General features: G+C 37.2%; 1 protein-coding gene across 6 annotated transcripts in view; it reads left to right on the top strand.

Moving 5' to 3' along the window:
* The window catches only part of RNF17 (ring finger protein 17), a 41,840-nt gene that overhangs the window by 2,029 nt on the left and 24,942 nt on the right, over positions 1-14,869 (top strand). For 3 of the 6 annotated variants that reach the window (XM_027719213.2, XM_027719217.2, XM_027719214.2), the window contains exons 4-15: positions 116-174; positions 1,178-1,233; positions 2,534-2,633; positions 3,685-3,780; positions 5,164-5,261; positions 6,081-6,252; positions 7,596-7,672; positions 9,904-9,978; positions 11,002-11,093; positions 12,724-12,885; positions 13,797-13,986; positions 14,430-14,595. In XM_027719213.2, the coding sequence (XP_027575014.1) occupies positions 116-174; positions 1,178-1,233; positions 2,534-2,633; positions 3,685-3,780; positions 5,164-5,261; positions 6,081-6,252; positions 7,596-7,672; positions 9,904-9,978; positions 11,002-11,093; positions 12,724-12,885; positions 13,797-13,986; positions 14,430-14,595 (1,343 nt within the window). The remainder of the gene's footprint in view (positions 1-115; positions 175-1,177; positions 1,234-2,533; positions 2,634-3,684; positions 3,781-5,163; positions 5,262-6,080; positions 6,253-7,595; positions 7,673-9,903; positions 9,979-11,001; positions 11,094-12,723; positions 12,886-13,796; positions 13,987-14,429; positions 14,596-14,869) is intronic. The other 3 variants (XM_027719220.2, XM_027719219.2, XM_027719221.2) reach the window with 3 other exon arrangements.

Here is a 14,869-nt window from a genome sequence, read left to right as displayed (position 1 = left end):
CTGATTTGTGTTGACTTGATGAATGCTATTTAGAAGACTACTCCTGTGATCGTGTATTCCTCTTGTCTCATGGATTAGGATGCCCTACAGAAGTTTTCTGTGCTTGCTTTTACAGCATTGCATGGTGACGTGAAGGATGAAGACACTGACTTTTTTTGTTTCTCTTCTACAGAAGTAAGTTGATCTAAAGCTTTCTGTTCAGTAATCAATGTAGTTGGAATACTGACGTTACAGGATCTTGAGTGTGATTAAAGTCAGCTCAGGTGCCCTCTGAGCTAAGGGTCTGCACTTTATGATCACCTGCTTGCCCAGCATTTCTCATTATGCAGTGTTGTTGTGTAGTGCACATGAGATGTCCAAAAGCCTGGCTTTAGGAAGGTATTTTTTTACAATTCTGATTAGTGCCCCATGTTGCCAGCTGTGTTCCACCCTCTTGTCTGCACACAATGTACAAGAAAGCAGCTGATGCATATGAACACTTTGTCAGCTCCCACATAAAGACTTAAAAGATTTAAAAAAAAAATACAATTTCACTTTGCCCAGTAATACATGAATTATGAACATACTTCTGTTTCTACATTTAATAAAATGTAGGGTGAGTCTGTGTTACCAATAAAATGCATGTGAGTCTGTGTTATGACATGCTAATGCCATTTGTTTCACAGAAACTTGTATTTTGGACAAACGTTAAGTGCTTTTTCTTTAAATTTATGCAAAAGCTAGAGTGTTGCCAGACTTTTTTTGTCTTATGAAATTCAGATTTAGTATTTATTGCAAACTGCAGATGAGTCAAATCTTTGGCATTTAAGCCCTGCAATTAAACCTTATTGCAAAAGTAATTTGTAGAGTCTGGTTCAGTAATGCAATATTACAATTTTTGCATAGTAGTGAGAAAAATACTAAGCGCAAACAGGAAATCGGTATTCCGTTTACTAGGAGTGTTTTTTATTTATTACAGAGGTGCACTTATGGCTACAGAACTTCTGCTTGGAAGCTTTTTCCTTAGAGCTTCTTAGATCTCACTATTTAATAGCTCTTGCTTTGAAGCTTGGTCTAACTGAAATGAGGGGCAGGGGTGGGTACTGAACGGGAAAACAGGTTTATAGAACATTTTTTTTCCTGGGACTTAGCTATAACCCTGTATTTGAACTTGCTGCCTTTTTCTCTCTGAATCTAGACCAGAACTTACTTTAAATTTGGGCTGTGTGGTGGCAACTCAGAAAGAGCAGCAAGGTAAACTTCTACTAAACTCTTTTTATGTATTTACGTGTCAGACCGGGAGAGGACTTGACCAAGTAAGCATTTCCAGACATTTTTGTTGGGCTGATTTTTTTGTGTATGTGCGTGTTCTTTAAACTTTACTAATGTGTTCTCAGCATGGTTGTCTAGTGCTGTGGGAGCACATTGAGTACAAATACGGTTTTATTGAGAGGCAACAAGAAACAAATTGGTTTGCCTTGAGAACGTGTGAAAGCTTTAAGCACCGTGGTAAATCACTGATAAGGGTTCGAGGGGAGAGAAATGCCGGGCTGTGGTAGTAAGGACTGTACCATTAAAACATCTCCTTCCCCCTCCCCCTGCTGATCCCACTGCACCTGCTGCTTAGGTAACCAGTCATAACCGTATAAAGATCGATGCCATCAATGTTCTGCGGTGTTGTCATATCTAAATTACATTCTCTTGCTTATTTGTCTAGTCGAGGTGAACCTGAAAGACGTCTTAAACTGGATGTCTTTTCCTCCGTTGCTGTTGAGATTAATGTTTGTACAATGGAGGATAGTCCCAGATAATTCTTTCAGATCTGTTATATAAAGGACCTGTTCTGGAAAGAAGATGTAGGAAATTTATCTTCTGAATTTGGCACATGTAGCGTGCATTGCTAACCTTGCCCAAAGTGGAATAGAAACTCAAGATTTCATATATGGTTGTTGATCTCTGCAGCAGTGCTCTCGAGATCTTCTTAGTCTGTCAAAAGGAACAAAATGAACACAGGAAGAACAACACAATGCTTCCTTCCTGGAATGAGGCTGCTTTTATGTTTTTGTGAAAGTCTTGTCAGCTGTTGCAGAAGAGCAAGCATGGATGATCATACAACTGAATTTAATAGCCTTCCTAACAGGTTGCCAGTAGGCGGTTTTGATATCATCTGTTGTGTATTCTAAAGATTTTTAACAGCACAATCACTGTCTGAAAAGAAAAGGTTTGGGCAACAAATGAAAAATTAATCCTGGAATGTTAATAGATGTGCATTTACTCAGTGAGGATAAGAATTACTGCTAACTATTAAGGTTTTGTTAAGCCTTGCAAAAATTGTAAAATGAAAAATAGTTGCTTCTAAGAGGATTCTAGTAGAAAGCAAATTTTTTGAAAAGTGAGGTATCTGCTGCATATCAGTGTGAATTCAACTGTTTCTAAAACAGGTGTGAATGCATTTAATGATAAATTTTGAAATACATATATAAAGTATTTGTAGAAAGTTTGATATTTTATTTAAAATGCATGGTTTTTTTCCTTAAAAGATTTTGGTTTGCAGGCCCTTCAGTCACAATACTGAAGAGAAAAATCTTCATCACCTGTTCTCTTCAAATGGTGGGCTGAAGGATGAACCAGCTCTAACTCCATCAGCTGACATGGTGTGTTAACACATAATTTCCTTATATTCTCACTTTGTATATGCATGGTTAATACTGTGCTTAAAACACAAACCCCTGCAGCCTTTAATAGTTATGTGCTATTATTCCATCTTATCATCGAACTGATGTGCGGCTACAGTGTTAAAATAACTTGAGAAAATGAGTGCAACTCAAATCTCTGAATGGGATTCTAGCTGAAGAGTATTAGTTCTACTCATCTGGCTGTGAAAATATGTATTTTGAGTTTAGCTTTTCTTACGACATCCCAGGCTTTACAGTATTGGGTTTGGTACTTCTTTTTTAGTGCTGCAAGGCTCACGCCTACCTCCTTTGGGCAATAATTCAGGGCAAAAAGGTTGTTGAACAAAGGGATCTGTCTTTAAACATTTTACTAATTTTCCGGACCTGATCTTTCTGAATGAGGCTTGTGAAGTTTTAGGCAGGGGAGCTAATGTTGTGGATATTTTAATATGAGGGAGTAAATTGGAAACAAGTGCCAGTCATGTTTTCTTCCGTGGAGGTTGTCCTGTATGCTGACTTTGAAGGAATCATAGTGTGCAAATGTCTGTCATGGTTTCTTAGGTGGTTTTGTTATAGTGCCCATTAAAATTTGAAAATGGTTGTCTTGCGTCAGCCGAATACTGGGAGCTTACTATGTTTTTGGGTTTTTTTTTTTCCCCCAATGATTTTCCTAAACATTATACTTTTTTCTAGGCTGCAGTATTCCCATTCTTCAGTCTTCCATGTTTTCTTTCCTCTGCATTAGTAATTTTATTTTGCTTTTCCGTCATGTACTTGTCATTTTGTGTGTGTGTGTGCAAGTAAACTCTGTGTATTTTAAAACAGAATTCTAGAATGTGTTCCATAAATACTACAGTGTAGATGTTCTCAGTGAAATTCAGGTGAGCTAAGTATTTTGGGCCTGTTGGCCACTATAGACCTGCTCAGAGTACTAACACGCACCAGTCACCCACAGTAGCCTCTATCAGAATGGCAAATGGTTACAAACCATCTTGTCTTTTAGTCATACAAGCAACTTTGTGTTCATTAGCAGATCTTTCCTCAGGAGAAAAATACTGGACAAGATATTGAGGAAGCTTTGTGCATAGCTGTTTGTAATCTTGGCCACTTCCATGAAGCAGAGAAGGTGGGTGAAAATCACTTAAATAAATCATGAAATATTAAATCATATCCTTTATTGAAGGTTTTTGTTGCGAGTAGTCACACATTAACATGCTATTTAAATGTGCTTTTGCTGCTTTTGTTTTGGTATCTTTTTTGTCCTTCAACTGTTCATGCTATTTCTGTGAATATACAGCCTTAAACTCCAGGCCGTAGCTTAGAGGAGTAGTCTGTAAAGGAGTACACAAGATAACTTAAAGTTAATATGTCAATATGAATATTTAGCAGAACCATTTGAAGCCAGTCTTTAAATATTAAGTTTGTATTTCCTTGGATCAGGGTAAAATTCAGCATTTGTTTTTGCTCTAGCAACTATGCTAGCTTTCTGCTTCTGCTGTGCTTCTTTCTGGATTTAAAGGCAGAGAAGAAATTATATAGGCAACAGGAGTAAAAAAGATAATGGACAGGATATGCAAAAACATGTAAATCAAGTAATACATTTTTATGCACAGTATAAAACATAGGAAGAATCCTAAAATACCAGAGAATGCTGTTACTAGATTTTGAGTAACTTTTGAGCTTCATCGATGATAATTATTTAAACTTTAACTCTTTTTAAATGTGCTGTAGCAAAACTTGCAGTTCTGTGTTTGCCACTTATTTACATTTTATTTGTATTGTAAGATACACGGGTATATAAGTATTTAATGATTCAAAAGCTTAGTTCTAGTAATCACACTTTAAAGCTTGTTCTCCATTCCCTTTCTAACTTACTTCATTGCAGTGGCCAATCTGTCTGTTAAGCAAAGCTATATTGAATTCATACTGATATACTAATAGTATCTTGTAAAAATGTACTATTTCAGCAGCTCTAATATAATAACTCATGGGTACAACAGTGGTCTTGCAACAGCTTTTCAACAAAGATTGGAATTGCCAAAGCAGTGTTGCATATCTTTTTCCATAGTCTTTTCTTTAAATGTAACTATAGTGACAAAACTGATGTTTAGCCAGAGGAGGAATTTTTTATTTTATTTTCACTTTGTGCTCGCAGTGGGTTTTAAAAAACAGTAGAAATCTCAGCGTGCTGGTTATCTGTGCATGGTGCTATGCTTGAATGTCAAATAAGGAAAGTGAGGCAGTGGGCCCAAGATCTACCTGTTTCTTGCCTCATAGACCTAAAGGCTTCAGTTGAGGAGGTTCCAAACAGTGCCAGCTGACTTGAAATTAGAGAAAACAAAGGGCTGTAATGAGCTGTAAGTGGTTGAAGTGTCACTCTTTCTGTGGAGTATTAATCACCATCTTACTACTCATTGCTTCTGTCCTGAATTTTAAAAAAAGTCATGTGAGAGTAAAATAATGAATAATGAAATAATAAATGCATGTTTTATCATATTGAACAAAACAGATGCTGGAATGCTTGGAGTTGAAAGTGAAGCACGAAAGAGACAAAGTTACAGAAGCTGCAGATAGAACTCTTGATGAACTTATTACTCTCCTCTCAAGGTAGTAATCCAGTTTTGTAGTTTGGCATGGGTGAGCTACTTTTATCAAGAACCTGTTTCTAATTCAGGTAGAAGAATTCTTAAAATTTTAGTCTCTTGTACCATTATTTCATAATACCTGGGTTTAATTTTTGCGCAGTATTTTTTGCCCTTTCGTTGTGGCATCTTGGAGCTGGTTTGCATGGTTGGAAAACACTAACTTATGCAGACTCTACTCTTTAAGAAAAAATAGTCATAATGTTAATTTTCTTAAAAAGCTCAGTTTTGAAGGTTTTTTAATACTGTCATTAGTGGAGGATCAGTTTAACAGCAGGAATAACTTCGGTTTTTTCAGTTCACTTTCTGCAAATTTTCAAGCTGATAGAAGCCGAAGGACACTTCATTTCTTTGTTTTCAAAAATATTTGTATCTTCAGATTTAAGGAAGAGAGAGATGTCAAAGCTTAGGTTACAAGAAGAGCCTCCGAGCAGGGAATCTGGTATCTTAATGGACTGAATTGTAAAATCCAGTTGTTTAGTTTTCAGCTCAATGTGTTTGGAAATATCAGGAGGCTTAAATGGGAGAGTGCTTCTGACATTTGATAAAAAAATATTTCTCTAGAAAAGTGACTTTTCAGTGTGAACTCTTAACTTTTGTTGTTCTTCTGGTTGTGGAGTGTGTTTGCCATGCTTCTGCTTTCCACTGTTTGGGGAAGAGGATCTGATGTGTGAGATGTATCCACTTTGTGTTGTGGTATGACTGGTAGTTGTGTGTTACAGTTCGTTTGAATCTGTACAGCTGAGTGCATATTAAATTCTGAAAAGTAATGTTTTTAATACAGGAAAAGGAAATTGTTTGCAGAATTGATGGAGAACATCAACGACTACAGTGCTAGTATTGCAAAAGCTAAAGAGGTCATTGAAGAGAAGAAAAAGCACTTGATTGGTGCCATTAGGACTGTGAAGGAATTAAAACTCTCACATTCTCTAAGAAACTGTTGTGATCTCGCTCAGGTACTTACATTCTTGTACTGTGAAATAATTTATTTTCAAGGAATACATTCAAAATTGGATTGAAAGTGTCTGTGATCTCGATTTGCTGACTTTAGTACTGATGTTTTTGCAGTATTGTATTCTTACTCGGCTTTTACACATCTGGTGACTGATGTGATGCAAAAAAGGTGGTTCTTGTCTTGAAGAACTTGCTGTCTGAAACAGTAGATGGAGGGGGAGGACAGGCAAACTGTGACACAGTACTGATCAGTGAAAGGGTGATGTTTTCATCAGTTCAGAAGTCTCTCAAACCTTTTCCATTCCAGAGCTCTCAAACCTTCTCAGAGAACTACTCCAGAATTAATAGCCACACTTTCCTGATCTTCTTGGTCCCAGGCCTTTACTTTCATTCTTCCTCCCCTTCATATCTGCTGTTCATAGAAGCCCATGCTACCTGCCATGCTGTATCAGACCAAAGATCCATCCTGTGAAGTCTCCTGTCTCTGACAACAGAGAGGAGAAGATGCTTGGGGAAGCATCTAAGAAACCGAGCATTTAGTGAGTATGGGAAGTTGAAGGTTAACAATCTTAGAATCTCTAGGATACATCAGGGTCACTACACTGAATAAACATCATCACCTTCTGTCATAAGCTTGTGCCATACCTCCTTGAATGCCTTTGTAAAGCTTGTGGCAGTGTGCATGGGTGTGTTCATATATGCGTTTTATTATATGTATGTGTTCGTATGTCGTGGCAGTGAGATTCACATTTTACTATTTAAAATGAGGTGTATATAAAATAACTCCCTCTGCTCTTTCAAAATGTGCCACACAGTTATTTAATTTGCAGCCTTTATAGCTCTTGTGTTGAGAGAAAGAATGAATAATTGGTCTCATTATTCTTTGAAGAAGTGTGCTTTTCAAAGTTGCATGCCCTGCATCCATTCATCACTTTCTATATAAAGTGAGTCTCTCACCTGACCCAGAAGTCTAATCCCTCCTTTTTTTTCTTTCCCCTGTCATTTCTTCCGTCTTAACCAGTGTGATTTTTTTTTTTTTGAACTGGCACCCGCCACTGTCCTCCCATAGGCCTGTCTTCTTACTTAGAAATCACTTTCTTCTGTTGAAACAAAAGGAGTGTCTGATTTCTACTTCTGTTTACATGCTCACATTACAGCATACCAGCCATTAATTCTTGGCAAGGTAAGAAGATCTATTGGAGAGTTGGCTATCAGCTAAACTCTTGGGTTTTTTTCCATAAAATTAAAGGTGTCACATTCTGGCTTTGTCATGATGTAGGTCATGAGAATTTGTGTAATCTGTTTTCTGTGTAATGGAACCTAAGATTGTATTTCATAATTTCAGGTTATTTATGACTTAAAGTTGCCAGTTGAGGCTGAGCTCTCAAGAGTGAAGAGTTTGAAGGAAAAAATATTTTCAAGGTAAATGACTGAAGCAGGAGATATATTGGGGGGCAAAAGGAGGATGCACCAGTTATCTTAATTACAAAAACTGTTCATGCAACAGTTAAACAGCAGAAATTGAACTTCTTCAGTTGCAGTTTACTGAAAAGCTACTACTTCAGACATGAGTATAAACTCCTAACTAACAATACGCAATAGCCTTCATCTGAGGCATCAGGGAGAAAGCACATATGATTTGCTGCCCTCTAAACAAATAGACATGCATTTTAAAAATTCTTGACAGACTTCTACCACTTTAAAAAAACTTTCTCCTTCCATTATAAGTAGAAATAAATTGGGGGAATAATGGCTTAACTTTTTTTTTTAAGTACTCAGTTTCTGACCTTTAGGAAACATTTATATGTTTTTTGGGGTACTGATGTCTGAAGAAATTTGTGGAAAATCCCAGTTGCCATGCAGCCCTCATTGGAAGTGACAGATATTTCTATTCCAGAAGTGAGTAAGAAAATAGGTCATAGCTGTGGTACACCTGACCTTATGCAGCTTTTGATCATAAGGCTGGTCAGAGTGCTGCAGTAAAGGCCACATTTGCAAACAGTGAAGAATAAAGATGGTGCTAGTTTGGAACATTTTTGGGATCCTGTTATAAGTCAGGATGTGGAATCACTCTGGGGAATACAGTGAGGGTGTGCCATCAGATTCTGACTGGCGCAGGCAAATGTTGTTCAAAGTTGATTACTTGCATGCATGAGCAGTTATACAATCCTAGAATCATTTAGGTTGGAAAAGACACCTAAGATCACTGAGTCCAACCGTTAACCTAACCACTACCAAGTTCACCTTTACTGTGTTCCTAAGTATAAGGTCTGCATGTCTTTTAAATCACACAATGGTTTGGGTTGGAAGAGGCCTTTTAAAGGTCATGTAGTCCAAACATCTTCCAGCAAACAAGGACATCCTGAATGAGATCAGGTTGCTCAGAGCCCCATCCCTCCTGACCTTGGACCTTTCCAGGGATGTGGCATCTACCACCTCTCTGGGCAACCTGTTCCGGTGTTTACCCACTCTTGCTGTAAAAAAATTTACGTCTAGTATGAATCTATGTTCTCTTAGTTTAAAATGGTTATCCTTGTCTGAGTGCAATAGCCCTTATAGGAAAATCTGTGTGTGATTCCTTCTGGAAGGTGCTATAAGGTCTTCCCCAATGCCTTCTCCTCTCCAGGCTGAAGATCCCCCACTCTCTCAGCCAAATGCCTCCAGGGATGGTGACTCAACGACTTCCCTGGGAAGGTTTTTCCAATGCTAGACAAAAATTAAGATGACTCCTGTCACATTAGTTGAGTTCTTCAGTTAGAATATGGATAAAGCAGTCTTGAAAATGGTCTTTTACCAAACTTAGACCTTATGTACCAAGTCACTACTTTGAACACAATGTCATTGAATCAGAATTTCACAGAAGCCTATTTAAATGCACAATGGCAAACTGTCCCAACTTAGAAGAAAACTAAAACACTACAAAATCTCTTCTTTCTGCATTGGTTAACTTTTTAAGAACTTCAGCCAAACAGGGGACCTGATGAAGGATGAATATAAAGGTCTTGCATACCTCGTGCCGCTCCAAAATAACACCAGAGGCGTTAAAAATCACAACTAGGAGGTGCACAGAAGTTGAGGCACATTCTGTAGACATAAAACGTAGTAGAACAAAGAGTAGGTGCAGTGCGTTCCTGAAGGGGCAGTGGGAGAGAAGCACAGATGGCTGTTCAATACTGTTTACACTTCAGTTTTTATAAACTGTCAGTTTTTAAAACTGGACAGCAAAGCTAAGGATTTAATTGAAATTGTATTTACAGTTCTCTTAACCTAAGTGTAAAGACTTTGCCACTTTTCATTGATCAAGAAAATAGTTATTAGTGTAACAATAAACAGAAGCATACATTTTGGACGTTAGTTATGGTTTCATTCAGGAAGAAAAGAAAATTTTTTTCTCTGTGCAGTATAAGTGTGAAAACAGTAAGTGAATGTTGCAGTACTTTGTGCATGAGGGAGAATGCAAAAGGCAAGAGAATTTTGAAGTATGAATGTGAAGATAAATGAGCAGCCAAATCTGTTGTTCATAGGAGTGGAAGAAATAAAATGGAGTATGTAATTAATCTCTTACTGTTCTGAAAAATACCACAGATCTCAAACTGTCAGAGTGATTTAGATATTCATGTCACTTTCTGTAATACTTGTTCTCTTCTCTTGAGCCTGTTCCTGAACAGTTACGAGATGATATCTTCACTGGAAAGTTTGGGCAAGATTAAATGGGGAATGACAGAGAAGTAAGTATTTTTCTTGTAAAAGAGGATAGGTACAGTAACTTACTTGTTCTTCTAATGACCAAGTATTTATTGGAGACTAAATTAAAAAAAATGCTTATGGAATTCTAAGAGTATACTGAATCAAAGTGAAACTTTAGATGCTTAGGTCAGCGTTCCAGTTAGTCCAATTTGTGTTTCAGTTCTGCCACTTTGTTTTTTCTTGTGTTTCAACCAAGTATGTTTTGCTGTATCACTTAAGTTGTCCACGTTTTTTTTATGCTGAGTGATTTTCAACTTTGCTTGGCATGTAATAATACAGTCATAGAATCACTTAGGTTGGAAAAGACCTTTGAGATCATTCAGTCCACCTGTAGACCTAGCAATGCCAAGGCAACCCCTAAACCATGTCCCTAAGTGCCATGTCTACGTGTTCATAAACATGTAATAGAGATGTTTATCACTTGAGCGTATGAAAATTATTTCATGTAAGTGTAAATAAATCTCTCAAATGAACAGCAAATACTGAAATTGTGGTATTTTCAATTCACAGTCTAAATAGCTTTTATTTTATTAGTCCCCTTTATTTTTTTTGTCCTTGACAAAAACTTGAAAATAGAGTTGCTGTGAGGACTGTTGTAGATAAAACTGATTATGTTAAGAAAGGCTTATTGCGTACTCTAATATTTGAAAGTTTTACAAATTAGGATGAAGAGTATCTGTACACTATTAACATTTTGTCAAATAGTTTGTATTTGTACTTGTGCTTTCTGATCATCTAAACAGGGCTAGCTCATGCAGTTGAACCGTGCCTGAGAATATGTGCTGTGTCTGTGCCAATTCTTCTTAGGTTTCAGAGATCATGTCACTGTTTTTGTTGTCTTGGTATTCAAAAACTAAATGCAGTTTATTCTTAGCAGCTCTTTTGAGGTGTTTTCTTAACATAGTGATGTGTTCTTGATAAAACCTCTGCTTTGACTCATACTTTTCTGGAAACAGACTGAATTATATTAATTTGTCTTTAAATAAAATTTTTCCCAAATATAGCGAAGATAATGGGCGAGACACGTTTATCCTCGATGACCAAGAAGAAATGCCTGATGTCATAATAGAAGAAATACTTGAGGATGATTTGGAAGGCAAGTTTCTTAATACGTGATGCTTTCAATGTTCCATTGCCAAGCATGATGTTATTTTTGTGTCATGTATTATGTTGTGTGTTTGTAGTTACATTTAGCTCATACAAATTCTTTAATGATGTCTGTTTCAGTTCCTTTGAGCAAACACCTATTTTTTTTTTGTCCTCCTGTTTAGCGTAGTGAAAACTTGCTCAGTTTTCACTCAGAGGGCTCGTGAGTTCCAGTATCTTCCTTGATGATTCTTTTTGACTTGTGGTTGTTGCAGTCCCCCTCAGAGTTTCTGACATTGGCTCCTGGAGAATTCTTTTCCATCAGTTCTCTCAGCTTACTGAATCTTCTCCCAGGCCGTTGTCCTACGTTAGCTGTCAGTAACAATTAGGTTCCTCAGCTTGTCAGGTTTTCCCTAGACTGTACTAGTTAGAGTGTAGCTAACAGGTCCATGGAGGGATCTTTCTGCTCTGTTAGGCTCTTGGGGGACTGAATCTGGAGTACTGTGTCCAGTATTGGACACTGGAGTACTGAAAAATCACCGTCCTATTAGTGAGTCCAACAGAGCCTACCAAGCTGGTGTCCAGGAGGTGCTCAGGGTGTTAGAGGTCTTTTCCAACCATAATGATTTTATGATTTTACATGTAAGACGAGATAAGTGACTCATCACATCATCAGAGATGGTGACCACGGGTGATCCAGAACAGTTTGTGTACCTATTGGTGAAATCCTTGAAGTAATTCAGATGTTTTATTCAGATACCATCTTACCCAGTAGAAAAGCCCAGGAGTGATCTTGCATCTGTTCTGGAGGCTGCATTTCCTAAACTTGGAAGCACAGTCCTACATACCTGCTCAGAGGGTTTCAGGTGCCATACTCTTCATAGTCGTTTGCCCATGATTTGTTAAGAGTTCAGAGATAGGCACAGAGGTGGCAGTGCTCAAGGATGCTGCAGATCTGTGTGTCTGGTGTGCCCTGATCAGTCATGCAGCTGACACTGAATTTAGATTATGATGTCCACCCTTTGCAGGAAGCTTTGTGGTGTAAAATACTCTTGTAAGAGTTGGGTTGCTGGCTTCTAAAACCCTTTGACCCATTAACCCTCTGAGTACCTTCAGAAAGAGAAATCTGTCTTTTGTATCACCAGTAGACGGAGGTACCTGCAGTACAAAGGATTTGGATGCTTAGTCACAAGTACTGCCTTACATAGGGTCATCTCTTTGCTAGCTTTAGGCCATTCCCTGATCTTCATACGTGAACACTGATTAACTGTACAAAAGTCTCTATACCTATTCTTAAAAGTAGCAGTCTTAATCTCTAATTTGCTTTCTAGAAGCTTCCTATTTCTCTGTTGGAATACAAACTCTGAATTACCTACTTAAATTCAGGCTACAACTTTGTGAGCAGTGACAGAAACCTTTTGTTTTGCAGGGTAGTATGAGGGAGGTAGTTCAAAAGAGCAATTTCATCAGAAAGCAAACATGCTAATAGTTTGAAACAAGTGTGAGCAGACTTGTCAGGTTAAAATCTGTTTGAGGTAATGTTGTTATGATTAATGCAACATCAGCCAAATTGTATGTCTGATGATACCTGTTGGAGTCACTTGGAGGGTGTTTGATAACTTGTTTTATGTCTTACTCAGGTTTGACAGAATTAGTGTTGGTAAGCCATGTTATAAATCCAAGCCATTTCTATATTCGGAGGTACTCACAGAGGAAAGAAGCTTTGGCTTTGGAGAAGAAATTGGAAAACTTCTGTTGTAATAAGAGTTCGTATCTCTGGCCTTCAGACATTTTGGAACTAGGTAAATGGTTAATTTTTAAAGGTCTTCATGGCTTAAAATACTACCCTGCAATATGCATTCCTTAGTATCATGCTCCTTTTTTTATTCTCCTCTCCCCTGCCCCTTTACATAGTAAAGCAGTCCTTATATGTTCTGGAATCTACAGTTAATTGTTTTAGAGAAATATTGTACACGTGATTTGGTAAAGTAGGCTTTTATTAAAACCTATAAACAAAACCAGTAGAATTAAAAAAAACTGCAGTTCTTCTCACCTTCAACAAACTGAGTGCGTTGAGTAACCAGAGCAGTTGAAACACCTGGCTGTGAACTTCATGTTTTCCAGCATTAGATGGCAGTGGTTAACTGGTGGCTTTTTCAGTATATAGCTTGTAATGATAAGCCTAATTCTTTAATGATCTCAGTAAATCAGTTTTCTGTCGTGCAAGCAACATTCCCTTCTAGTGGATATGATTTTTTTTTTTAAATTCACTGAATAGAAACCATTCTAGGAGTAAAAATGAAAGATAATAATCCGTTGCTAAATCACTAAAATTATTTTCTAATCCACATGTTGATAATGTTGCCCACTTCTAGAATGTGTTTAGAAAACTGATGAAAAGTATATCATAACCTTATATATCAATGGTTTATTGCCACTTTACTAAGAGGTAAAGAAAGTTTGCCAGAAATGACTTCTTAATACAAGACAAACACTTCCTAGCCTTATGAACACTGTGTAAATGAAGGTGGAGGGAATTTCTAGTGGCTGTTGAGACAAGGTTTTTACTGTCTGTCTTTATTTTAACAATAGCATTTTTACTATGTGTGTGGAGAATGGGAACAATGGAATATTATGCATAACTGTAGTAATAATTCCAGTGTGAAATACTTAAAAATACTTAATTTAGCCCTTTTTATTTGCTTCCATATAGGTGCTAGAACTTTTATTAAGAGTAAGGAAACTGGAATGTGGTGCCGCGGAACTATCACTGAACTAATTCCCCTAGAAAGTAAAAATCAGAGGAAGCCTTGTGGTCCAATAAAATACAAAGTGTGTGATGTTGCATTGCTGAAAGTATTCCTGATTGATGTTGGAAGCTCTATAGTTTTAACTTTCTCAGGGTATGTTTCCAGAGAGAGGTTTTTGTCTGCAGTTGTTGTCCTTAACTGTTGTTACTCAAGAAGATCTCTTCTGAGAAACAAGTCCTTCCTCAGCTTCACACAGATAACCAGATACCCAAATGACACTAATATCCTCTACGTACATATTTCCCACGGAAAATGTGACAGTGTATTTAATTACACAAGTGTACCAGCCTTCATACATTGAAATATTTATCTTAGGCTTGTGTCGTAAAAGAGAGCATGTGAGTCCTCAATGCTTAAAAAAGAAAAAAATTATTTCATTGAGACTTTCTAGTTCTGTTTCATTGACATAACATTATGCCAAGTGCTGCAATAATGACCTCTATTGTGAATCTGGGGTTTGGTTTGGGGCTTTTCAGGTGTCAGGTTTGATTTTTTTTTTTTAAGTTCATACTGCATTTATTCCCATTGAACATTAGATATGATCCCACTGAAAGGCCTGATCCTGCTGCTCTGCAAACTATTGAAACAGATGACATTTGTCTGTTTGTAAGGAAGTCTGATCAGCGTATTGAGGCAGAACTTGCAGCTGTTCCTCCTTTGGCAGTACGGTGTTCACTGAAGGATGTTGTTCCCAAAAATACAGTAAGTACAAGCCGCTTGACGTATTTCAGGAGCTTTTTTTCCTTAAGATTTATACTAAAGAACTTAAATATATAATTTAAAATTACTTTATTCCACTATAAACAGAATTGAATTTAAGAGTACAGATGTAAATAGATGGGTTGCATTGCTTTTGTTGGAAAGAAAACGAGCTTATAGCAGTCTGTCTTGAAAAGCCTCTGGGTTTACAAATACATGTTTTGGGCTTAAATCTCACTACTCTTAATTTAGATGTGTTCTTTTGTCAAACTTAAAA

The sequence above is a fragment of the Pipra filicauda genome, unplaced genomic scaffold, assembly GCF_003945595.2.
Source record: "Pipra filicauda isolate LSUMZ 115617 unplaced genomic scaffold, ASM394559v2 scaffold346_size766342_pilon, whole genome shotgun sequence".
Lineage (NCBI taxonomy): Eukaryota > Metazoa > Chordata > Aves > Passeriformes > Pipridae > Pipra > Pipra filicauda.
The sequence above is the reverse complement of the archived record's forward strand: the minus strand, read 5'-3'. Positions and strand labels throughout refer to the sequence as shown.